The 26,209-nt window shown below is 37.5% G+C and overlaps 3 protein-coding genes across 4 annotated transcripts; 2 read left to right on the top strand and 1 right to left on the bottom strand.

Moving 5' to 3' along the window:
• Window positions 1–1,754: 1,754 nt before the first annotated feature.
• On the bottom strand, window positions 1,755–11,333 carry LOC116248827 (prolyl 4-hydroxylase 1). Its single transcript, XM_031621817.2, has 12 exons — window positions 11,079–11,333; window positions 10,342–10,389; window positions 9,390–9,458; window positions 8,635–8,687; window positions 7,684–7,749; window positions 7,476–7,550; window positions 6,518–6,592; window positions 5,676–5,746; window positions 5,522–5,573; window positions 5,180–5,269; window positions 2,194–2,286; window positions 1,755–2,099 (listed from the first exon to the last, which is right to left on the bottom strand). Exons 1-12 carry the CDS (start codon window positions 11,137–11,139, stop codon window positions 1,992–1,994), a joined length of 861 nt encoding a protein of 286 aa, XP_031477677.1. The 5' UTR covers window positions 11,140–11,333; the 3' UTR covers window positions 1,755–1,991.
• Window positions 11,334–12,490: 1,157 nt separating this feature from the next.
• LOC116248767 (uncharacterized) lies at window positions 12,491–26,185 on the top strand. 2 transcript variants are annotated; one of them, XM_050076383.1, is made up of 8 exons: window positions 12,491–12,663; window positions 13,432–13,585; window positions 14,000–14,085; window positions 14,653–14,765; window positions 15,995–16,060; window positions 18,178–18,287; window positions 18,777–18,842; window positions 25,533–26,185. In XM_050076383.1, exons 1-8 carry the CDS (start codon window positions 12,569–12,571, stop codon window positions 25,935–25,937), a joined length of 1,095 nt encoding a protein of 364 aa, XP_049932340.1. In that variant the 5' UTR covers window positions 12,491–12,568; the 3' UTR covers window positions 25,938–26,185. The 2 variants fall into 2 exon arrangements, with proteins under 2 accessions (XP_049932340.1, XP_031477592.1); XM_031621732.2 differs by lacking the exon at window positions 25,533–26,185 and adding an exon at window positions 18,938–19,526.
• LOC116248768 (probable aldo-keto reductase 4) lies at window positions 20,239–23,726 on the top strand. Its single transcript, XM_031621733.2, has 5 exons — window positions 20,239–20,891; window positions 21,011–21,208; window positions 22,015–22,187; window positions 22,276–22,378; window positions 23,062–23,726. Exons 1-5 carry the CDS (start codon window positions 20,670–20,672, stop codon window positions 23,398–23,400), a joined length of 1,035 nt encoding a protein of 344 aa, XP_031477593.1. The 5' UTR covers window positions 20,239–20,669; the 3' UTR covers window positions 23,401–23,726.
• Window positions 26,186–26,209: the final 24 nt, after the last annotated feature.

Genomic DNA, 26,209 nt, shown 5'->3' with positions numbered 1-26,209 from the left:
TCTGGATCCAAATCCTTTAGTAGATCGAATCTGATTAGTCGCATTCACCAAAGGAAGGAGGATCTAACTTTTTGCAATTCGATTCTGATTCTTTCTGCTGCTTTGCGTCCAACTTTGGACTCATTCTCGGAAAAATCCTCACCCAATTAAGATCTAAAAAAGCAGTCAGTCACCTCCACAGATGAAGCTGAGCTTAACCAACCTGTGGTGTCCTAGCTCAGGCCATGCACTTGTAGAAGCTTGTTAGGACTCACCTCATATGGTTTGTCTCATGACATGCAATGCTAATTTAGGCTTTGCCTCGACATGTGTAAGAAAACTAAGTCGCTCTGGAGGTATGTTATATACGTATGTATGTGTGTGTGTGCATGCATTAGCTCGCACTTAAGTGTACATGTCTATATACTTAGCTTCAGCTTTTCTAAGCATAGGAGAACAACTTTGGTTGAGTTATAGATTTGAGGTTACTGCACTGAATCCAACTGGATTCCACTTTCCTACATGTTTAGCTGTTGTGAAACCGCCCATTTGCACCCTTAATATGTATAGATATAATATGAGCATGAACAGGTTGTTGATCAAGAAGAGTTAGAAGAGAATAGTGAGACAAGGTGCTGGCTTCATTAATTTTGCCAGTCTATATATGTAGACTCACATCAATCTGCAAATGTTGTTTAGTTATCTGTATGATTAGATCAGCATCTATGTTCACTTTTAGAGGAAAAAGAGTCTAAAAAGTTGAGCCCAATTTAAGCCGCTGGTCAAGTTGGACAGCTGCCAAAGTGAACACCATAATAATAAAGAGGAAGAGGCTGAGAGGAGAGATAAAAAGAGACCTACTGGGAGACTGACAGAGTGCATAGACATATATGCTTTTTTGTTTCTCAGCAGACCTGATGATCCTTGGCCCTTCTGCTGTAAGAAGCCAATTTTTTTTTTTTTGGGTCCCACAAAAGGTAATGAGGAAGATGGGAGGAATCAGACTTAAAGGCCATCAATGCGCATGAACCAGCAGAGCCATTAAGTCGTGGGTTGGTGCTTTCGAATTTTTCATTGAATAGGAAATAGTTCTGTTAATAATTCAAATGTGGTAGATTCAGAATATTGCAGTCATTCTTCTGCTGGAGTTCATAATATGTGCCATCGCTCTCTCCCTCTCTATAACCACGAGAGAGATGCAAAGGCATACTTCGACGTGAAGTAAGGAATTACGAAGAAATTTCAAAAAGACAACTTAGAATGGCAGTGTTCTTCTCTTGGTAGCTATAACATGAATCAGGAGAGCATTTGAAACATTTAAACCGTAAAAAGTAATGGACATGTTCTCTGTAAATAATTCCTTTAAGATCTGAAACTCATTTATTGTCAACGGTGCTTCTGCATGCATATGAACAAATGCACGTCTGTCTGTTTGTGTTTAGAGAGAGAGAGAGAGGGATGCTTCTGTCATCACTACAATGACTGTTAACCTTTTATTCACTCCATTAAACCCGACAGCAAAGTGATGCACATCAGGAAATGCAGACTCGAGTAGGTAAGCAAGGGAGAAGCCAAAAAGAAAACAACCATTGACACAGTGTTCCCCACAAAAGTTGAGATGAGGGTGGTAGGTGAAAAAAGAAAAAGGCGGAGGTGAGAATCTTGAGAGAGAAACAATATGAATGTTAAAACTCGCAAAGCATCTTAGACGCGCCTTGTTTAATGCTCAGTGCAATAGGAAAAGCAAAAGCAGGTGCAACCGTGCAGGGATCAGGTAAAAAGGAAAAGCTTAGTGGTTAAAACTCAAAAAGGCCTCTGCACTATCAGCACATCCTTGGACATACAAAATTATAACTGCCATTCTTTGCTGTAGTCCTCGACATCAATAGCTTTCTTATATTACACTAGACTACATTGTGGTCTGTAAATAAATAATTTTTTGAAAAAAAAATGATACACCCAAATCAAGAGGGCACTTTAGAAAGAGAGAAAGGGAGAGAGAGACTCAGGAGTCAGGAGCTGGTTTTCTGTCTCATCCATTTTGTAGCAGACCACTTCTCTCCATCTAGAACTTCACAGCCACCATGAACACTCTTTGGATCTGATGTCCCATCAAGATCCTGTAAAAAGACAACCAATGTGTTACAGAACTAGTAAATAATAAACTTCCTGCCTAACCACTCTAACATAAGACGCTGACGGCAGAGGGCAGACCATGCTCCAGAAGAGAACTGCATCTCCTCTACTTGGCTTCACACATAATCCTTTAACCATCTTTCCACCACAGCTACATTCACCATCTCCCGCCTGGTTGGTCAAGAACATCATGATATTATACCATGAAACTATACCGGAGGCGTTATTCATGAAATCTTGCAAAAAAAAATAGAGACCTGGAAAATATACAAGACGCTTTGACAACACAGCAAACTAGCATTGACAACCATTTTGGCGATAACAAAGGATTCTAGCCATATCCCCGCGCACATGCACGGACGCATGGACCTGGATGCTTCAATACCAATTTGCCACATTTCGCTAAATACTCTTTTTCATTCTTTTTTAATAACTTTCAATAACAAAATGCCTTTTAATATCAAAGTCATAACAGTTTTTTATTGATTAAAAATTCAAAATATGTCACGCCCGTTTTCGAAAAAGAACTATTTAGGTGGTAAACCTGCAAGATATTATCTTGAATCCTTGCAGTACTATGACAAAGTCAAACGAATGGAGGTAGATGCGCTCCAACAATTTTAAGAACCGTGACCCTAAACTGTAGTTACACCTCACAATTTTTTCACCAACCAAATAATTTCTAATTAAGGATGTGATTGGAAAGTGGAGAGGGGCATGGCAAACACTCCATCTCATGACCTTTTCCATCCTCTCTTTCTGTCCCACCTTTAAGGCTGAAAGAAACTTTTGGTAAATCCATGCAAAAATAAAGATAAATGGTGGAAGGTGTCCCATGTTCAAAAAGGATGCATGCTGTTGAGACACGGCCTGTCTTAGACAGTTTCCTGCAATAAAGGGTCTCTATGTGAAGTTATAATATATTACCCAGGTGCTATCCTTTCACATTCTTCAACACTTATGCCGCCTGGAAATTCTCCAGAGGACTGGTACAAGATAGTTTTATTAATTCTTAATTTCTTATGTCCACAAGAATGGAGTGACGTAACACATTAGCAGACCACTTACAGCAAACACTGTCGCAGAGGCAGGTGTGGGCAAGTCTACATAATAGATATCAGCAGGCGAAGCCAAAGAGCCATTAATCTCCAGGCAGTTTATTTTGTTTTGAAAAGGAATAAAAGAAATGCCTTGTTGCAGAAAGTAAACATGGCCGCCCCAGAAGATGCAGGATAACATGTAGGAGTATGGCAGAAGCATATCATGCTACTCCTGTCAAAGCCCTTCCCTATCGTCCCCTAGATTCTGTTTTACTCTTAGAGGTAAATGCTCTTTATTTCAGCAGACATGTTTACAGTTGCTATAAATGCAAGCGTCATAGGCAGTGATATCAGCGGCTAATTTTAGTGAAAGTGCCTAACTAAATGACAGATCTTTGATCTTCATAAATTAAATACCTACTAGGTTGAAAAATCTGGCTACAACCCTTGCCTTCAGAGTTTGAGAAAAAAAAATGTTGGCGTATTATGTGATATGCATTCAGACCCCAACAAAAAACCCCAGACATCACAACACACAACCAGCATATCGACATGCCCTTTTTACTTGGAATTCTTACTTGGGATTCACATGCTAAACAATGACGAAAGCCATTGACTTGCAATAGGGAAACTCTTTGATACATAGTCACAAATATCGTTATCAAGTCTTTATGGGGAAGGTTTTTTCAGATGTCTTTTAGCAAAATTTTTCTCAAGAAATCTCAGAAATTAAAAATTAAAACATAAATAAAAAATGGCACAAATTTTATGACGTTAAGAGTTTTCTACTAATTATGTTACAACAAACTGATGAAAATTCAAAATGTTTACTATTACTTTAGAACAAACAAAAAATTAAAACATAGACTAAAAATGCATTAAAAAAGGCTTTTCTATAAAAAAAGGAATCACGATATTTGAATAGTATAGAAACAAATATTTTTTACAACATTTTGAAAATTTTGTGAGATTTTCCCATTAAAAATGTTTGATGTTATTTTGATGATAAGAAAACAATATATTTGTGATTGTGTTTCCGTAAGGTTGTTGAACCTATTCTAACAAAGGGCACGAAGATCTTATTGGAATTCCAGGTAACATGACAGGAAGAAATGAGGTGATATTGAAATGGATGATAGAAACATGTACTGGATATCAAGGTAACAACCTGATTTAGCTATCACAAAGGCCTAGGCATGTATAGCCCTCGTAGATTTATTGGACAGGGAACTTGAGAGGGAGAAATGAGGTGATATTGAAATGGATGATAGAAACCTGCATTGGACACTTAGGCAACAACCTGATTTAGCTACAACAAAGGCGTAGGCAAGTATAGCCCTTGTAGATTAGAAACTCTCAACCAACAAAACCAAGGCTAGTAGACAATTTGAAATCAGATGCTAATAACATTAAAATGAGACATTAAATATAGTTGCTTAAAATATTTATTTATTAAAATTTCATTGTGCAAACATGTATGCCCTTAGTGGATTACCAAAATTCCTATATATGAACTTAGAGAACTACCTAAATGCCCATAAACGAAAAGAGAGGTCAAGTGGTGTAAGGTTGCCCGAGTGATAGTTTGCAAGGTAGCACATGTGAAATTACCTTTTGAAAATGAAATACAAGTTGTCATTTATTTTTTCAAAAAAAGTAACTAAAGTACTACCCAAATGCCTCATTAACAAAGAGGACGTCCAGATACCAAATGAGCCAACAACCTAATGGCCAAGCATTGGTTAGGGCTACAAGGCATTTCTATCCCCTTCTCTTGCTGCATTTGTATCTTCTAGAGCCTTGTGTCCATATAAGAAGGCGAAAGTGGAAGACAAAGCTTAAAAGCACTATTCAATGATCAGCAAACCACAACATATCAAACAAAAGCTCAAAGAAGTAACCGGAAACAACCATCATAAAACAGCAACCTATGGAGAACAAAAGACCAAAACGCAAGCTCCCAGAATTAGCAAGAGATAAACCATTATAAAACAGAGACTCCATGACCAAAAAGCCAAACATACCATAGGGAAGTATGTCTCACCACCTTGAACATTATCACTTAGATACATGAGCATTGTTGCAATTCTCTGGCCTCCACGTTCCAAATTAAACTATGTACAAGAGAAATAAAATATTTAGAACATAAAGACTCAAATACAAAGGGACCCCTCAGATCTGATGTGTCTAAACTCTAAACAAACTATATGAAGTAATCAAGTAAATATGCACCTCAACATTTTCAGAAATACCATAACAGAACTACATTCTATATCAGTGTCTGCAAGTCTTTTTATGAGTATCCGTGGATGTATACCAGAAACCAGGTACCAGAGGCTCAAAAGGAGAAAGAAAATGGAACTTACTGTATCAGAGAAGTAGTCATGATGTGGTTTGTAATACTGATTCTTTTCATACCTGTCCTTTCACAGTTATTAAAAGTCAAGTGCATATGAAAGCAAGTCATCACTTGAAAATTTGAAATATGAAAAAAAAAAAAACAAGCATTGAACTGCTTACCGAAGGACCTGTATGAGCTCTCCATTTTCTGCAGGCACTTGAGAATAGATAGCAATACGTTTTTCAATTTCCTGGTCCACAATAAAAGGCATGAAGATCACTGAAGATTTTTCATCTATTCTTCATCATTTCATTCAGCACACGCACATCCTTCTCATATAGAACTACTGTAAAGAGAAGAAATTTAAGACAAATATTGAACAACACAAACGTATTTGGTTGTGCAATATATAGTTTGAACAATTAAAACTGGAGTTTATTGAGAACCGGCACTATGATTAGTAGTCGATTATTACAAGGTGTTCTGAATTGACACGTGTATGGAAGATACAAAAGGGAAAACTCCTTAACTGTTCTGTAGCAGAATCTGCACAGTATCTTTCATTTGAGCTCCTAATCCTTTTGTTGGTACTATTTTATTTGGACATAAGGACTTTCTATTTGATTTACAGAATGTCTTTGCTGAATATATCCTTGTATATCTATCAGGTTATATGCTGTGCATGGTTCACTTCTACATGTTTATTGCTCTAATTATGCATTTTACAGTGATTGGCATCTGTGTAGAAGGATACCATCACATGGATGAATTAAGTGCACGCTTTGTCAACAGGCCACTGGAACAAAAACTAGTCTTGAGCTTTAAAAGAGTGCATTTCATGAATGGCTTTCAAAAAATGATGGTTTCTGATCATTTATCAAGGTTCCAGTATGTCATATGACTTTGATAAACAGGTATTGCTAGAGAACAGAAGAAGAAACAGAATATCAATTTAAATATGCAATTTAAAATGCATGCTTAGACCATATGGCACTACCATACTTGAAATTAAAAAACCAACCTGTATCATTGGATACTTTCTCTCATTTGAGCTTAAAAACATCCCAGAACTTGTTCGAACATTACTCTTAATACCCTGGTGGCCAAAAACAAAAGGGCTTAGTACTCAGCAGTTGGGAGTAGATAACTGGACACCTGGAACCAGACATGATTAAACATGATAAAGATACCTAGACTCTACGGGGATACTAAAGTCAATCGCAGGTTTGCAACAAAAATTAGGATTCAAAATTTCAAACAAATACATATTTCAGAACAAGTGAACATCTAAATTTTACCCAGTGTATATCATCTGAACGCAAATTTTGCCAAGTTGAAATGCGAGATAAACTGCATAACTAGTCTCTCGTGACAAAAAACAAGAAGCCAAGAACTGTTTGAGCAACATGATACCTTGAGGCATAGTAACAATAGACATCCCCAAAGAGGAGGAAGTATCCATAGAAAAATTTTATTCCAGAATGCTAAACACTAGCACCAGTATCATGAGATTTCTAAAGAGCTTCTTATTAATTGTTACAATGGAACTTCAACGTTCTTTTTTTTTCAACTATCAAATTAGAGTTCTTTTTATGTAATTGAAGCAACTGATTTCCCAGAAATCTCCTGCTTGTTTGAGTATTTGGAATATTCAAATATTTTATTACATACAATTTTTTCACATTCAGGAAAATAATACCAATGAGAGAACCATTTTGCCTGCATGAAATAGCAAGAATCAATTTTTGAATTTTACAATCTTGAATCTAGACAAGAGATCTCTGTACTAATAGTTATTCACATGATTAATCCAAATTCTTATAACAAGAATCAAATAACTTTTGCAAAGGCATAAAAATAAAACAGGCAAAAGTGGTAAACTCGTTATTGAACATTACATTAAACTTAAAGTCTTAAAGTCAAAGAGAGAAGGAAGCAAAAAGCCCTTAGCTATCTAAAAGAGGCTTGGAAGGACATGCCTTGCCTGTTTTTGCATCTACAACTGTTGAAATTTGAAGCCTTGGCCGAGCAATTGCTTTAAGGTAATCACACTCCTGAAAGTAACAAGTTACACTTTTGCTTTACAGCACAAAATCCAATTTAGAACTTGAACACGAAGCACTGAGACACAAATAAACAGAAAATAGCATGTAACCATAAGACAGAACAAGACGATACAATCAGTACCTCTGGACTTAAAAAGTTATGAAGGATAGTAATTCTTGGGGACCAGCTGACTACTTCAGGCTTGATCTGTACCAAATATAAAAACTCAGCCACAACAGCTAAATGGTTCAGCTATTTCAACACTGTAAATTCTATAACATAGGGACCAAAAAAAGAAGCTTTAAACTTTGTTTTGCTCACGTCTGCAACACATCTTGCTATATATTACAAAAGAAGCAGGAAGAATGCACATAGAGAAGTGCTGTTCTCTACTTTCTCTCACATCCCAGATTTTGAGCATCAAAAATTGTAAAAGAAACAATTATGTTCCCCACGTTCATCTGCAACCATGCATAATGGCAGAACAGGAACTCTGCCTTCCCATGGATCATATCCATGGAACACGATCTTGGCATTCTGAGGTCAATTGATGCCCCTGCTTGGCAGAACAACTGTTTCACAGAAAGCAAACACAGTCCCTCTCGGAGACATGTTTGTTCTTCCTGTTCAGACGTCTTGTTTCTGGCGTTACCAGGGGCAGGAATCAGAAGGCCTCTGAGAGATGCTTCAACATATAAGAATATACACAAACAAAGCAAATTTAACAAGTTACTGGGTTGGTCAGTATGAGCCTCTCCCACCCTAGTTCAGCTTGATTCCTGATATGCCCATCCTCGTATGCCCTTTATTTTTGTTTCATTTTCCTACCACGTATGCCCCTTTCTTTCTATTTCATTTTCCAAAATAATTTTGCCCTCTCTAGTTTAAATTTATGGGTCTTCCATTGGATTTAGTGATATATACAATATCAATTTCTATCAAATGAACATGGATGAACCGCGTCTTGCCAAGTCGTAGTTTTGTTCATGTTTCAAAACTGTAGCTTGGCAGCTAAAATAAGACTCTTGAGGAAAAATACTAACCAAAACAATTTATGGGAAAGCAAGAAAGCAGGCAAGAGTTTGAGCATACCAATCCAAGACGTAGAACACGTGCATCTTCATCATTTGCCCAAAGAGACAGTCCTGGAAAATGTTAAAAGGCATCAGCAGGATGAAAACTTAAACAAATGCATCAAGAATGGGACAATGGGTGCGGAAGTGGACTTGTAATACAATTAACGGAAAAAATCACCAAAGACTATCACAAAAACATATAACCAGAAAGTAACCTGCACAACATGCGATTTCTAGTAGGGTATTAGCCAATAACATAATCCAACATGGATATATAATTGGAAAAGGTAACAATAACATGCTCAACACTCTGTTCGGCTGTTCCTTAATGAGGTATGGTACAAAGACACACAAACCTGAAGGCATAGTATCTTTCTCATGTTCCAGAAAAGACACACTGCAATGATTTTAGTGGTATGTCATCACACCTGCCTAAAAGATAAAAGATACCATCGACAATGAATCGTGAAAAAGAACCACCACATGAGCATGCAGATCATTTCACACTATAAACAAGGAAAAGGAATAATTAAAATTTTAAAACATCAAGTAGTCTCTAGTACCATATGGAAGATAAAATACAAAAACTGCTGTTCTATGTATAAAAATGGGCCTGTAACATCACAAATTTGAGATAGACGATTGCACCTCTCCAGATCAGTAATAATGCTTCTAAATCCTATCTGGATCACAGCATCCCTCAACATTTTTACATACAGTAAGCATGACATCAATAAATTCGGTAGAAATTTCCTTTAAAATTCAAACAACCTCTTGATAAGAGAGCACGGCCTTCACTCTGACTTCCACCTATTCTCCTCGACAAGGAAAACTTGGAACCTGCATGTGAACATTGCCCTTCAGAACTACTGAAACAGTGTAAGCAGCCACCGCTCAAGCACAAACTTGCATACGTGCATGTACATGTTTATTATGTTCCCACAGGAAAAACCAGTAGTTCCTCATACGGGGCTCAGAACCCGCTACTGGACGTAAAAGTAAAAGACAAATATTGCACAATGTTTTGCATTCCCCAACATACTAAGAGAACTTAGTAAAATGCCAAGTGAGGAAATGAATGGTGCTCTCTCTTACCATGATAATTGACATTATAAGACCACCAAAACTATGTCACATGGGTGTTGGGTGCGGGTGAGGATGCAACAATTTAAAAAAAAAAGGTGCTAATGTGGCAATTACACACACACACACACACATATATATAGTTAATTAACTGTTTAATATCCTTATTTATCTATATTTACATCTTGGTCATTATGAACATTTGTACTAGGGCTAGTTTAATCAGGTGTGCATCTAAAATGGTCAGTTTTAGCTTAGTTCGGTAGACGCCGGGGATGTGCCATATCTGAGCTGCTCCAGCACCTGACTTGTGTTGATGCACGTGCGACAGCACTTTAGAAGCATCCATGTGACATAGCACCAAAATATGAAAACTAACATTATATCTGCATAGAACATCCAATGTGATGTGAAAGACTGAAAAGGTTGTAAAATTTTTAGATATTTGCAGTTCCTCGTTTGTCATATCAATAAGCAAGAACCTTTTATTATCGCAAAAATACGACAATCAGCATCCGTTCATGCCCAGGATTTTTGCTGCCGTGGGATCAGATAAATACATGTCAACAAGCATCAGAATCCACCTCCTAGATGCACAAGATCTTCAAAGAAACAATATAAGGAGAACCATAAACACTACCTGATGATTCCTCAAGCTGCCGAATAAATGCCACTTGAAACAACGCACCTACCAACAAGACATAAACCGAGTAAGGCTGAATGTTGACCATCCAAGAATAAACAGAGTTCGGTTTTTTAATCAAACGAATTCCACACTCAACTACATGATGGTGCAAAGCAAGATTCCAGAAATTCTACAAAATTTAGAACTAAAATCTGATACACTTTATGGGCAAGTTGAATTGACTTAGCAGGAAGTTTTAGTATCGGAAGTTGCAAATGAGATGCAAATTTACGGGAAATTTTCCAGTATGCTGCCGTTACTTCTACAGGACAACTGCTTGTCGCCTCATAGGTACCAGGAAAAACGAAAATCAACCAACAATTAACTGGCAGGGGCCAGACACGGACAGAATCGCCATTATCTTAGCTACAGGGACATCCAGATTTCAACCAACAGATGAAACCCGACGAAATTGGTTTAAAATAATTTCTGAGAACCCATAAATGGTCCGAAACTTGTGAAATTAAAACAATTTCTCTCCTGTCCAGACGAGAAAGCCAGAGGTTTAACTCAAGACTGCCATCCCAACATCCAAGTACCAAATATTTCCAATAATCAAGAATTCGCATCGCCTAAAACAACAAAGATTAAAGAAACTCATCAACCAAGCATCCCTTGTTCGCCTCCCTTCGAATTATCACCAACGAACCAACGAACGAAACAAAAACTGAAGAGCAATCAAAGAAACCAACCTATGATCATGCCGATTGTGACCAGAGTAAGGAGGCCCAACACGATCTTGATTCCACCCATTTCCTACAGCAGAGTCAAGATCCAAGGAATCACTTCAGGAGACCAAGTCCACTCCCAAATTCGATAATGAGCTGCAGAAATCTTCAGTGGGCATGTCTCATTTAACTCAACAAGCGAAAGAAGAAAATTCCACGAGACGACCGACAACGTGTGGCGCCACATTGAATTCCTTTTCCCCCCAAGCAGGAGTAACTAGTGGCCGAATTTAAGGATGATCGTAATTAGTGATCCAAACCACCCGTTGGGTCCAGTCCACCAAGGTCGAATCCTTCGACCAACATGAGTCCCGTCAAAGGGTGCGAAGTATCTGATTCAACTCCTCGAGACATTTCAACTTGACTTACCGTGCAAAGGGCGCAACAACATTTTTTTTTAATAATAATCGAAATGAAAAGCAAATAAGTCTTAAGAAATTATGTTCAATTTCTAATTTTTATTTTTTTTATTAATGATGCAGGTCAATTGTTTATCAGCCATAGCTAATAACCTAAACAATTCCTTTTTTTTATTCTATTTTGAACGAGGTACTGATGAAATGACAATGCTAGCCTTAACATGCTTGAGTTGTGAACTTCTTTTATTAGTACGAATAATTCCTTTTGACATATAAAAAAGGAATTCCAGCTTCATTTTGATATTAGCAGTTATGTGTAACTGTCCGAAAATTGAGGATCCACTTTTATATATACATGTAAATTAAACAGAATGTTGTAACAAGGTTTTATTAATTTTAATATTATTTCTAATATTGAAAACTTAAAAAAAGAAATACTTGCAACTACACAGTATGTTATGATATAAACCATAGTTTAGGTATCTCGAAATGTTGTTTCTATTATGCTTCAACTTATATATTAGTAATTTTTCCTTTTTGCATCATAAAAATTTGACATTCATAACACTCAAAATGCAAATTGACCACTTACCAACCTCACTCCAAGCTGTTGCGCATCCTCTATGACAAAAAATGATTTTTACATAACAATGTTTTGTAGGGAAACAATAATAATAAAAGAAGCCTTGTTTTTGGATATGCGATCTAGACGGGTGTACCAACTTTGATTTGGATGAAGCACGCTCTTGGATTACAAAAATTGAGGTTGGATCCAAACACACGTCCTATCATTCTCTTCAGACAAACGATTTGATTTGGAATTGGATATTATTTCATCTATTCTTCATCGTTATCATATCGTTGTATGTGCAGGCATTTTCCCAAACATAATTAGCGAAGGCCGGTTGTTTGAACATATAGCGCGATAAATTTCCGTCCTCCGGTATATTCCCGAAGTGCAGATATATAACATGGGCCCTGCGCCCGTTTTTCTTATTTCCCGCGCTTCTTCTGGGGAGGTCTGTGACGAGAGAGAGGGGTGGAGGGGGAGAGAGAGGGAGCATAAAAAGAAGAAGAAGAAGGGAGCAAGCAAATATGTGTGGAAGGTGTTGCTGTACCCTGAATCCCGAGGATGTCCCCAGGGCCTGTGGAATCAATGCCTCCTCTATCCCTGTTATTCAATCTGAACGGTTGATTCCCTCTCTCTCGTGTCCTCCCTTCTTCTTGTTCTTGTACTTCTCACAGTTCACCCCATCGGAGTTAGCATCTTCTAGGATCCTTCTTTGTGATGCCCTCTTCTCCAGTGCATTGCTCGGCGTTTACGGTTTTTTCTTCTTTCGAGGAGTCTGCTTTTAATTACGATGATTTGCTAAAAGAGATACGGAAAAAGGTGACGATGTAAATTGATCTCTATTTTTCTCTCACGCGATTCTGCGTGAAACTCTCAGGAGTTTTACTGTCCGATTCATGTTGACTTTCCTTTGCGGGTAACTGTGCTTTCGAGAAGAGCGTGTGGACTGCAAAATATGATTCAATCGAGAAGGTTGTAAACTGCAAGTTAGTCCCAATATAGTTTACATGAAGAGAAAGGGGTTTGACCCTCTAGATATAACTGGCTGGTGTCATATACTATTTGTTTTACAAGAGTATTCTATTCATGGACGAGTTTTAGGAGAAACTTCATGGTATTGGGCGTTTGAAAATGCATATAAAGTTAGGTTTAGTGCCATGTCTATTGCACAGGAAGGTCCTTTTCTTTGTTATTCATTTTTCATAGGAAGCTATCGCAATACTGAGTAAGTCCAAAACACTTATGACTTATTTAACCAAGGGCTTCATGCAGTTTAGCTGTCGTAAAGGAGTGGGAATCGAATTCTTTCAACCGTTTTTCAATTAAAATATAAGAAATCTATATGACGAATTGTCTTGATGAGACTTATATATGGTCGATTTCTCAGGTACCATCCATCATACAATGTTTCTCCTGGAACATATTTGCCAGTTGTTCGAAAAGAACGTGGTGCAAACTCTGAGCCAGTTGTTCACTCTATGAAATGGGGACTAATTCCCAGTTTCACCAAGAAAACGGAAAAGCCTGATCACTTTAAAATGGTAATTTTTTATGGTGCATGTTTGCACGTCAATTTCTTTCCTTGGCCTTTCATATTGGAGAAGGGGTTTTCATGTCAGTTATCTTTATTTATTTATTTATTTTGCTATGCTAACAATGACTCCTTTGATTATGGGTTTTAAAACTGAACTACAAAAAAACAACACCGCGAGACTTTGGATTTGAAGATATAGTGATCTATCTGCATAAATTAGGAGCTCGCTATGCATTAAACAGCTTTCTGTTTATGATCTTTCACCAATGCACTTAAGATTATTTACAGAAGACTGCTAAGCAGTTTGCACACAATTGTTTTTCCTTCTAATCTGTTTTTAGTCGTTGGAGGATTGTTCCAAAATTCTCATTTGGATGCTTATGATGGAGATACAATTCACCTTTATTGCCTCTGACTGCAGTTTAATGCTCGATCAGAATCAGCATGTGAAAAGGCATCTTTCCGTCGGCTAATTCCTAATAATCGGTGCCTAATGGCTGCCGAAGGGTGAGCTCAATATTGCACATCTCCGTGATATTCATCTGTCTGCTGTTTTTCACATGGATTCGTCGAAAGATCTACATCAAGTCCATCATTCAAATATTTGCTGCTACTTCATCTACTATATTTGCCTACATGCATGTGGGTTTTTTTTTGGCTCTTATCTTTTTTCACTTAATTATTTTGTCTATGCAGCTAACGTATATTCCTTTTAGTTGCATAACATGATTTTTTTGTTCTCTGTCATTAGTGGCATAATCATTTCATGTTGGCTAGCAGCACAATAACTTATTGGGCGTTTAACCTTGGTCCTGTACAAAAATACTCCACCGAAAGCTCTGTTCTAAATTTATTGTTCACACCTTTAAGAATGAAAGCTTTCTCTATTCCATTACCACCAGTTCTTGTTGCATAGTTGTCATGAATCTGTAGCACTTGCAAGAGATAGATGAGATAAACGTTTTTTATTTTTATTCTTCTCTGTGACAGTGATATTCAGTATTTTATCAGTTACTGGTCTTCATTACCATCTTATTTTTCTTGTTCATTTATTTCCCATGCAATTTCATGCAGATTTTATGAATGGAAGAAAGATGGACATAAGAAACAACCGTACTACATACATTTCAATGATCACCGCCCTCTTGTATTTGCTGCTTTGTATGACTCTTGGACAAATGCTGAAGGTGAGGATCTCTTTTGTACGTAATGTTTATGAATATTGGATTTTCTTATATCATAGGCGAGTATGTTTCTTTTAAGGATTCTATTTTGCTGTTCTCTGTGGCTCTTCGGTAAATGCTGAAGCTGAGGATCTGTGTTGAACTTGGTGATTTTGAATATTTTAGATTTCTATATCATAGGCAAGTTTGTTCCTTTTAATAACTCTGGCATCATGTAATTATATTTGGTCAGCTACAAAAGAAATCTCTTCATATTTCTTTTTCATGCTTCTTTCCCTTGCTTTGTCATGGGTTAATACTCATTTTTTTCCTTGAAGAACAATGGGAAAGAAAACTTAGCTGTGGAGATTCTTGGAGTGATATTCTCCAATAGATAATGATCTTGCCAACTTTTTGTGATTTGCATTTGTTGTAACCAGGGTACTGATTTTATATTGAGTGTGAACTTGTGAACCTGAAAGTCGTAGATGATGGATCTTTATTAAATAAGTTGTAATGCTACTTGTGGGACTATCATTAGTAAGTTAATGACCATAGAGTGATGCCTATTTCATGCCTTTAAATCATTTGAAATAAATTTGAGAACTCAAAACTACTGCTCGTTTGTCTCTTTCAATGTCTTCCTTCAGTGGATTGAGTATTTTGTAGTTGGTTTCAAGACAGCCGTAAAATGTTTATTAGAAGCTTGATACACTCTGGTGGTACAGGGAAAACCTAGAATTTCCTAAAATCATATAAAGTAGGTTGTGAACTTGGTACTGAAACTTGGGCATAATTTGGAATAAGTAGGCATGAAGGAACTAAATGAGATATGTTCTTTTTATACATATGTTTATAAAGCACTTGCCTAAGTTTCCGTTTTTGCAAGATACTGAGATAAAATGATAAGAAAAAATCCAAATTGAAAGAGTTAGTAGGTTTGGACAATTTTGTCCTTTTGTTTCCTTCTGAAGCTAGTCATGGTAGCATAGATGCTGAATTTAAGAAAGGTCACGGAATATTATACATGTTTATACTTTATATGAATGGGTGGGTACATGAATTGCATGTATATATGTATTTGGTGGCCATATTCCACTCTGAGTAGTTTTACTTTTGGCTTTTCTATCACAAAAGATTTGTATCGTAGTCGGCCCATGAACTGCTTAACTAGAAGATATAGACTTCAGCTTCGGTGTGATTACAGGAGTTCAACAGGTGAAACTTACACCAGTGCTTATTGTGCCTTGCAGGAGAGGTTATCCATACTTTCACCATTTTAACCACACGTTGTTCGTCAGCCTTGGAATGGCTTCATGGTCAGTTTTTTGCTTCTCGTTAGGACACACTACTCATTGTCCTGCAACGTCTTAGTTCTGCTCTGAGCTTTTTATGTATGTTTTGATGATTTTCATTGTTTTGCAGCATCTAAATTTTGTTTTGAACTTTTATGCCTGTTCTATGCTTTCTTCACTCCATTTTCTAAAGGGCTTCATACACAACCTTCCTTGTGCTCCTAAAGCTGTATCTGTTTTTGGGTCTCTCTGCAGTCTTATTACTTGTCCTTCATGGATGAAGTTCACTCTAGCATTAAACCGTTTCATTTGGTTGATAGTGACCTAAACACCTTATCTTCTATGATCCTAAGGTCTTTCATGTAGGTAGTTCTGCTTCATGTTTGTATGCTGCTGTATCTTGGTTGATTTGTTGCTGATATTATTGCAGCAGTTAGAGTCTGTTTAATTGATCAGTTGATGTGTTCTGTTGGTTCAGGTCCATACTTGCCCCTTTCCATCTGCAGCCTCGACATAGCTTATTAAATTTATGCATGTGTGAACCTTTTAACAAAAGGAATCTGATTAATTGCACTTCAACCCTTCCATCTACAGCCTCGATGACAGCTTATTAAATTTATGCATATATAAACTTTTTAACAAAGGGAATCTGGTTTTGGTTAATAGAATTGTAAAGAGCTTCATACTTCATAGTAATAAAAGCAGCCGCTGTTGGTTGCATAATTACATCTACTCTGTAAGCCTTTGATATCTTTCTTGTCATTTCTTTGATTCTGGTGTGTGGCGGCCAATACAAAATGGTTTTACTTTTATCCCTTATTTAATCAATAATGCTTATCCTATGTCACATAGGTATGAGTGCCGGTACAAGTACTGATTCGGACTACTTTAAAAAAACTTGGGTACGAGAGTACGGCTGTATATATATATATATATATATATATATATATAACATAAAATAAGAATCAAACAAACAACACATTCATGATTCAAAATTTATAGTTTCTAAAGAAGAAACTATTGAACAAAATATGAAAATGCAGCTCTGTATGTGTTTCCTGAGTGTAAATGGTGTAAAGAACAAAACTGAAATATTAAATTTTGGATAGGAAATTACTCGGTCAACTTTGATCGAGTCTTAAATCGATGGATATGGTCCTGGGTACATTGACCGTATCTGGTACTGTTTGACCAGTACTCAAGAGGTACCCAGGACAGTACCAGTACCGGTGTTGTACCTGATGGGTACGGGTACGCTGCCTTTACCGTAGTACCCATGTGAGAAAGTGCTTATCACCTTATTAAGTTAATAAATGCTCTTCTTGGCAAATAGCTGCAGTAGCAGAAAAAATTTTTATGGCTGAAGGATCATTAGAAACATAAGTAGTTCATTTCAAATTGATTGGATCACACTCACAAGTCTCACATACATCGATCCCAATATCATTGCAATTCTGAAGCTTGCTGATAATGTGGGGAAAAATGGAAACATTTTCAAAATACCACCAAAATGAAAATATCTAGATATTATCCCAATATATAAGTAATCTTTTTTCAAGACATTCAAAAATTCCCTTGTTTCATAATTTTAACTATATGATTTTTTGTTTTCTTTTATAATTTTATGTTTTTCTGCTTCTATAATTATTGCAAGAAAAATTCTATAAAACCTGTTGACTCTCCTTTTTTTCCTTTTTTTTTTTGGGTTCTCTATGCTTCTCCTGCTTAAAGTCTTCAATTTTGCCCAACATGTTCCCGCAAGAACCTGTATCTCAGAAAATCAATCCCAAGTAAAACCTTGCCAAGCTTTTGAACAGCGTTTCTTAATGACAGAGTCTCCTGTGCTCACATTCACTAATTGACTTACTTCTGGATGATAAATTAATTCTTTGTTTGGCTTACCTATGGAAAATAGCAATTCATTTATTTGATCTTTTTTTCCGTTCTTGGTTGCCTTAAATGTTTCTGCTGTTCTTGGTTGCCTTAAATGTTTCTGCTGTATGATCCCTGTCAGAATGAGCAAGTAGCCTAGTAACAAGCTGTTTCGTCTAAGTGCTAATGCTATATTTATATTTGTATCACAAATGCGGCATATTTCTTCTGGACTAACTTTTCTATAACTTTCACAAACGGTACCACAGACAGGATGCCTGTAATATTTGGAGATGATGACAGTAAGAATGCATGGCTAAGTAGTTTGCCATCTACTAAAGTGGTCGGCATGCTTCAACCATATGAAGGCACTGATTTGGTAATTGGCTTACTTGAATCAAAATTGTGGTCTTCCTCCAAGTTATGTTATGTTGTTATAGTCTCTTTTCTGTATTTTCTCTATCCACAAGTAGCTTAGCTTTTTAGCTGGATTGCTTGATGTAAACTAGCAAACTGTACCAAATTATATGATGGAGGAAATGATGTGTTCGGTGAATTTAAGATGTCCACATGCAGCTAAAATTTCAGTCACTTATCATTATCCTCTCATAACTTGGCATGTGGTTGTGTTTTTTGAAGAATTTTGTCAGCTTAATAAAATAATTGAAGTAATATGCTTTCTAACTGCAAGTAATCCTTCTATTGTTCTAGCCAAAAGGTAAGTATATATCACGTGTTATCTTTTTCTATTTGGAAATTTGTATATTTAAGAGTATTTTATAAAGTGATTATAATAGTACTACCTGCTGAAAAAATGATTGTCGGTTAACAAGGTTTCTAACTACATTGCATTTTCTCCTGTCAAAAGGCATGGTATCCTGTCACACCGATGATGGGTAAACCATCATTTAATGGACCAGAGTGCATAAAAGAGGTAATGATAATACTGTTCATGCTTTAACTTTCCTTTGCCAAGTAATCTTAGGAATGCTTGTTATGCATTTAACTTAAGTAGGTGGTCACTTGCAGATTCAGTTAAAACACGAGCAAAAAGCTGCAATATCATCATTTTTTTCTAAGCGCGAATTTGAGCGGAAAACAACACCTGAATCTCAGAAAAAATCGTCCTCCGAGAGCCCTAATTGTGAGGACTTCGTGAAAGAGATTGCCAGCACTGATAACTCTGAAAGCTTCAAACTTGAGCGGAAAACAACACCTGAATCTCAGAAAAAATCGTCCTCCAAGAGCCCTAATTGTGAGGACTTCGTGAAAGAGATTGCCAGCACCGACAACTCTGAAAGCTTTAACACGCCAGATCATGATGACTCGGAAGCCTTTGAGATCACCGAAGCAGTTAAAAAATGTGGCACCAAACGTGATTTTGAGCAGTTAGACGATTCTGATGGTAACATGCTGAAGGGCGTGGCTTACCATAACTCTCCGAGCATGGTGGATATAGCAAGCGACAAGTCTCAGCTTCCAGTCAAAAGAAAAAGTGGTGTGCCTAATCAACAGACGCTTCTCTCATACTTCGGTAGATGTTAGTCTTGCACAAGGTGAACAGATGATCTGTCTTTAACGTTTTGATATGACTAATTGCAGTGATGAGGTTTGTGCAGTGGGTGATAACAATGTAAATAGTTCGACTATTTTCTATGGTTGTGTATCGCTGATGCTACAATCTGTTTGTAGTAGGTCCTCGCTCGAGCAGGACATTTTGTATGCAAGTTCCTTGGTACCAACCAAGAGCTGCAGGGTATAATGCCATTGTCAAGGTGAGGAAGAATGCTAATTGCTTTTGTGGATTTGAAACTTGGACGAGTGTGGGGCGATGGTCATCCTTGTCCTATCAAATCCATTTGAAGGTGTCATAAATATCCAATCAAATTTTCCTTGGATCTTAAATAATGTGTCATCCCGCATAACTCATTGATAATATCTTTGTGTGAATCTGAATAATGACTTGGTTTTTTTTTTTTTATGTGAACATAAATTCATCTCAACAACAAAGGTACTTTAGGAATCTCTCTCTCTCTGTCTCTGGTCTGAGCTATCTAATCACATTCTACGTGGATTTTTACGTAATTTGTCATCCCGGATAACTTGTTGATAATATCTCAACAAGCGTTTGAATCTGAATAATGACTTGGATCCTTTCTTTTTCAAACATAGATTCATGGTTAACACTAAATGTACTTTAGCAATCTCTCTCTCTCTCCCCACCCGCTCGCACACACAGATTCCTATATAGAACTAGACCTGCTCAGAACATGGCCACTTTCAGACTGCACAGGATTCACGAGTCAAATCCACGTCCCACGTAAATTATCCCGTGAATATCTGTTCGTTGCCAAGAAATTTCTCATTCTATACAAATGAGAGAAGTAGATTTTGCCTTAATGGTGTATCTAAACCTGGGATCTTGGAAACCTAGCTTTTAGGTGAGTTTGAACCGTGAGCTTTGAGATGAATTTGGATCCTGAAGCGGACTCCTGATTGATCATGTCGCTAACGCTGGGCAGCGGCCGCTGGCCAGGTGTCCGTTTAGTTGTGGGGAGAGGGGTTTCACTTTTCGCGCGGTAGGAGATAATCTCTCACCTCCCAGTCTGATCTGTTTACACACCTCGGTCCACTCAACATTCAACGCCAAGATTGATCTGTGATCAGAGCCTTGACCATCAGAGCATTGAAGGCATCGTTGTCTGGTTAAAATTCTAAGCTCAGGCAATCTAGCGATTGAGCGAGCGAGCGAGAGAGAGCAATGGCGTCGGCGAACGTGGTGGAGAAGATCGAGTTGGGGAGTAGTGGTCTGGTGGTGTCGCAGCAGGGTTTGGGATGCATGGGGATGTCGGCGTTCTATGGTCCGCCGAAGCCGGAGGAGGACATGATCCGACTTATAAGGCACGCCATAGATAGTGGCATCACCTTCCTCGACACATCTGATATGTACGGGCCCTTCACCAACGAGGTATTGGTGGGTAAGGTCAGTACCTCTCCCTCTCTCTCTGAGATGGTGTCTTCCTATTATTGGCAGTTTAAAAATAAGGATTTAATGCGTTGATGGCGGTACTTTTCGAATTGGGTACGGTGGCGGTTTTTCAGGCAATCAAAGGTCTGAGGGAAAAGGTTCAGTTGGCCACCAAGTTCGGTGTCAATCTTGCAGATGGAAAGAGAGAGATACGCGGGGATCCTGCATACGTTCGGGCGGCTTGCGAGGCTTCTTTGAAGAGATTGGATGTGGATTGCATCGATCTGTACTATCAGCATCGCGTTGACACACGGGTTCCGATCGAAGTTACAGTACGTTCAATCTTCCAGCATCTATGGATATAGGGACAGCCTACTCGCTACTTAAATGTGTACCTCCCGTTGGTAATTATCGTGAAGATTTCTGTAGGGATGCCATGATCTCTGAAATGTTTATCTGCTACATAGCTTGATAATTGGCGCGAACACATCCTTTTTGTTCCAAATTGCACAACCTATAAAAAGAAGGAAAAAGAAATGTAAAACATAGAGAGTGCATGTTGGAATCAGTTCTCTATTTTATTGGAATGACAGTAGTGCTTAAAATACCTAGTTTGATCAGTATGCCGTTGCTCTAACTGCTTTGTAGCAATGGTTTTTTTTTCCCTTCAACATATCTCACTTTATAGGCTGGGGCTGCTTAATTTTTTGACTCTCTATAAGTTGTTGCCTTCCACGTATTCATTCATGGTTATCTTCACCTAGGCAACTACTATAGTTAGAAACCCATTGATAGAAGTAGAACAGCGGTTTCTCTACTGTTCAGAAAACATGATGGAAAGCTGATGAGACTTGATTGGGCATAATTCAGAGAAATTGGATTTGATTAAAAAGTAAAGTCAATGTCAAGATTGTGGCTTATTGTCTTTTCGTGTTCAATATAGTAAACTTGGAATCAATTTTCATTTATCTTTTAGTTGCCTCCTAGTCCTTATGTTGATCTTCTATATTATCTATTAATGCCTAGTTTTACATGTGCTACATCTATTTATTTGTATGAGGAGCGTTATTTATAGGTGCTCACAATTATGTGAGGCTTAAAAAATTTTATCTGGTCTTTTCCCCTTTCATCGGGCTAGGTTGGTGAAATGAAGAAGCTGGTCGAAGAGGGCAAAGTAAAATATTTGGGGCTTTCTGAGGCCTCTGCCTCGACAATTAGAAGGGCTCATGCTGTTCATCCAATAACAGCAGTGCAATTAGAGTGGTCCTTGTGGACCAGAGATGTTGAGGAAGAAATCGTTCCCACCTGTAGGTGAGTATCTCCCCCGTGCTTCCACTGTGTGTAAACTGGTGATTGATTTAAGAATCTTACTTCTTCCGTTTGTTCTTTCCTTTCACAGGGAGCTTGGTATAGGTATTGTTGCATACAGTCCCCTGGGTAGAGGTTTCTTTTCAACAGGACCCAAACTGGTTGATGGCTTTGGAGAAGGTGATTTCAGAAAGGTGGGTTTGTGTGTGTGCGTGTGTGACAATCAATCATCTAGGGATTAATAGAATTATTACATTGTATCCTTCTTTTCATCCAAATCCTTTTTCTCCATATGAGAGAGAGAGAGAGAGAGAGAGAGAGAGAGAGATGAGGAACAGAGAAAGTTTCTAACACTGGTTTTCATCATATTTCGCTTGTTCTGCTGAGACAAAAACGTCAAGTTCTAGGAAACCTCAACCTCTATATAGAAACTAAAACTCGCTAGTTTCTCTTGCAACAGGCATGAATTATGCTTGTACATTTCCCTTTCTGCATTAGCAGGTATAATTTGCAAGTGAACGATATTTTGAAGTTTTACTGGTGCAAACTGCCTAGACCAAATTCATGGATATTCTTCTGCAGCTGTACGAGCTTCCTCTACAATTCTTTTAACCCTTTATTCTCCGGAAGTAAAACTAATGTTAATGGGCATTTCTTCAACTACTGGTAAAGGATCGAGCTGTCCCAAAATGGCAAATTATTATTATTCTGGTTACAGGACACTATTGTAGACATGCAGCACCCATAAGGCCATACAATGCATATTTTTTCCCTTTTCTTTTGGGTGCGTCTTTAGACTAATCCTGTTAGAAATGGAAACCATATACATGGATTTATTTTTTGTCATTTGATCTCTAAGCTTGCGTTGTCTTTACAGTTCTTGCCAAGATTTCAGCCAGAGAATTTGCAACATAATGCCAATCTGTTTGAACGTGTACATGAAATCGCTGCTAGGAAGGGATGCACACCATCCCAGCTTGCATTGGCTTGGGTTCATCATCAGGGGAAAGATGTTTGCCCGATTCCTGGAACCACCAAGATTGAAAATCTGAATCAGAATATTGGTGCTTTATCTGTGACCCTGACCTCTGAAGAAATGACAGAACTTGAGCATATAGCTTCGAAGGATGCCGTTAAGGGAGACAGGTACCCAGACATGCGTCCCACTTATTTGGCATCAGAGACACCTGCTTTGTCCTCGTGGAAAGCCGAGTAATTTTACTCCAAGGTGGCTGTTGAACTATCCTTTGGTGCATGATCTGAAGACCATTATAATATTTTAATAAAGCAAAATATGGTACTTAAGTATGCTGAAAATGAGTTCGCGGAGGTATAAATAAAGAAAGCATTATGACTCATTATGTAGAATATATTGAGTATACTAGGAAAAGCTGTTGTATTTTCCTCTTATTATAGACAATGGTTTTGATGTAGAATGGATTGAGTATATTGGGAAATACTATCGTATCTTCCTCTTGTTTTAGACAATGCTTTTGATGCATTACGGTAATAAAATGCTGTACTGATGCTTTTGTTCTTAAACTGTCCAATTATCTATACCTGCTGCTGAATATCTCTATGCGATAAGGTTTAATGTAAGTAATAAAATGGTTTGGGGATTTCCCTAAGTTCATCCCTGACCTATAAGGCGACTGACAAATCCACCCTTCTCACAATTGGCAAACTCAACTTCCGACGAAAGATATTTTAACTGTCATATCCTGGCTTCTGGTGTGTGGCAGGCAATGCAAAGTGGTTTTATGTTTATCCCTTATTTGATCAACGATGGTTACATGGGTTTATCCCCTTATTAACTTCTTGGCAAACAACTACAGTCGCAGGAAAAATATTCTATGGCTGAAGGATCTTTGGAAACATAAGAAGGTCATTTCAAATTGATACTTTGGTCCATACTCACATGCATCTTCAATGTTTGAAAAATATTTCATTATCATTGTGATTCTGAATCCTTCAGATCATATCGGGAAAATATGGAAACTTTTTCAAAATATCACCAAAATGAAAATATATCCCATTAGAGATGTAATATTTTCTCGAAACTTTCAATAAGTCCCTTTTTCATGTTTTTAAGAAAATGATTTTTTTTTTATCATTTTATGTTCTCAAAATGTTTTCCTGCTTCTATAGTTTTTGCAAGAAAGTTTATATAAAACCTGCTACCCCATTTTTTTAGTTTCCTATTCTTCTCCTGTTCAAAGTCTACAAATTTTCCCAACATGTTCCCGTGATAACCTGTATCTGAGAAAATAATTCCCAGGTAGAACCTTGCCAAGCTATGGTTTGAACAGCGTTTCTTAATGACAGAATCTCCTGTGCCTCATTGGGCACTTTCACTAATAGACTTACTTCTGGATGATAAATTAATTTTTTGTTTGGCTTAACTATGGTAAATGGCAGTTCCTTTATTTGATTCATTCCTTTCTTGGCCGCCTTAAATATTTCTGCTGGCGCGATCCCTTAAAAATGAGTTAGTAACTGAGTAACAAGCTGTTTCATCTAATTGCTAATGCTATACTTATATTTGTATCACAAATGTAGCACGTTGCTTGTATATCTTTCACAAACTGTACCATAGACAGGATCCCTGTAAAAAACAGATGATGACAGTAAGGATGCATGCTAAGTAGTTTGCCATCTACTAAAGTGGTCGGCATGCTTCATCCATATAAAGGCACTGATCTAGTAATCGGCTTGCTTGAATCAAGATTGTGGTCTTCCTCCAAGTTTATCTTGTTACAGTCTCTATCTGCTTTTTCTCTATTCATAAATAGCTTATTTTTTCAACTGGAACGCTTGATGTAAACTGGCAAACTGTATCAAATTCTATGATGGAGGAAATAATGTGTTCTGTCAGTTTAAGATGTCCACGTGCTGCTAAAATTTCAGTCACCGATCATTATCTTTCTCATAAATTGGCATGTGGTTGTGTTTTTCGAAGAATTTTGTCAACTCAGTAAAATAATTGAAGTAATATGCTAACTGCAAGTAATCCTTCTATTGTTCTAACCAAACGGTAAGTATATATCCTGCGTTATTTTTTTCTATTTGGAAATTTGTATTAATTTTGTTTTAACTGTTGCTAAGTGATTATAAAAGTACTACCTGCTGAGAAAATGATTGTCGATTAACGAGGTTTCTAACTACATTGCATTTCTCCTGTCAAAAGGCATGGTATCCTGTCACACCGATGATGGGCAAACCATCATTTAATGGACCAGAGTGCATAGAAGAGGTAATGATAATACTGTTCATGCTTTAACTTTCCTTTGCCAAGTAGTGTTAGGAATGTTTGTTATGCAGTTAACTTAAGTAGGTGGTCACTTGCAGATTCAGTTAAAACATGAGCAAAGTGCTACAATATCATCATTTTTTTCTAAGCGCGAACTTGAGCGGAAAATAACACCTGAATCTCAGAAAAAATCGTCCTCCAAGAGCCCTAATTGTGAGGACTTCGTGAAAGAGATTGCCAGTACTGACAACTCTGAAAGCTTTAACACGCCAGATCATGATGACTCGGAAGCCTTTGAGATCACCCAAGCAGTTAAAAAATGTGGCACCAAACGTGTTTTTGAGCAGTTAGATGATTCTGATGGCAACGTGCTGAAGGGCGTGGCTTACCATAACTCTCTGAGCATTATGGATATAGCAAGCGACAAGTCTCAGCTTCCGGTCAAAAGAAAAAGTGGTGTGCCTAATCAACAGACGCTTCTCTCATATTTCGGTAGATGTTAGTCTTTCACATGGTGAACAGATGGGCTGTTTTTAATGTTTTGATATGACTAATTGCAATGATGAGGTTTGTGCAGTGGGTGATAACAATGTAAATAGTTCGACTACCTTTTATGGTTGTGTATCACTGATGATACAATCTTTTTGTAGTAGGTCCTCGCTCGAGCAGGACATTTTGTATGCAACTTCCTTGGTACCAACCAAGAGCTGCAGGATATAATGCCATTGTCAAGATGAGGAATAATGGTAACTGCTTTTGTGGATTTGAAACTTGA

The sequence above is a fragment of the Nymphaea colorata genome, chromosome 2, assembly GCF_008831285.2.
Source record: "Nymphaea colorata isolate Beijing-Zhang1983 chromosome 2, ASM883128v2, whole genome shotgun sequence".
NCBI classification, from domain to species: Eukaryota; Viridiplantae; Streptophyta; class Magnoliopsida; order Nymphaeales; family Nymphaeaceae; genus Nymphaea; species Nymphaea colorata.
The sequence above is the reverse complement of the archived record's forward strand: the minus strand, read 5'-3'. Positions and strand labels throughout refer to the sequence as shown.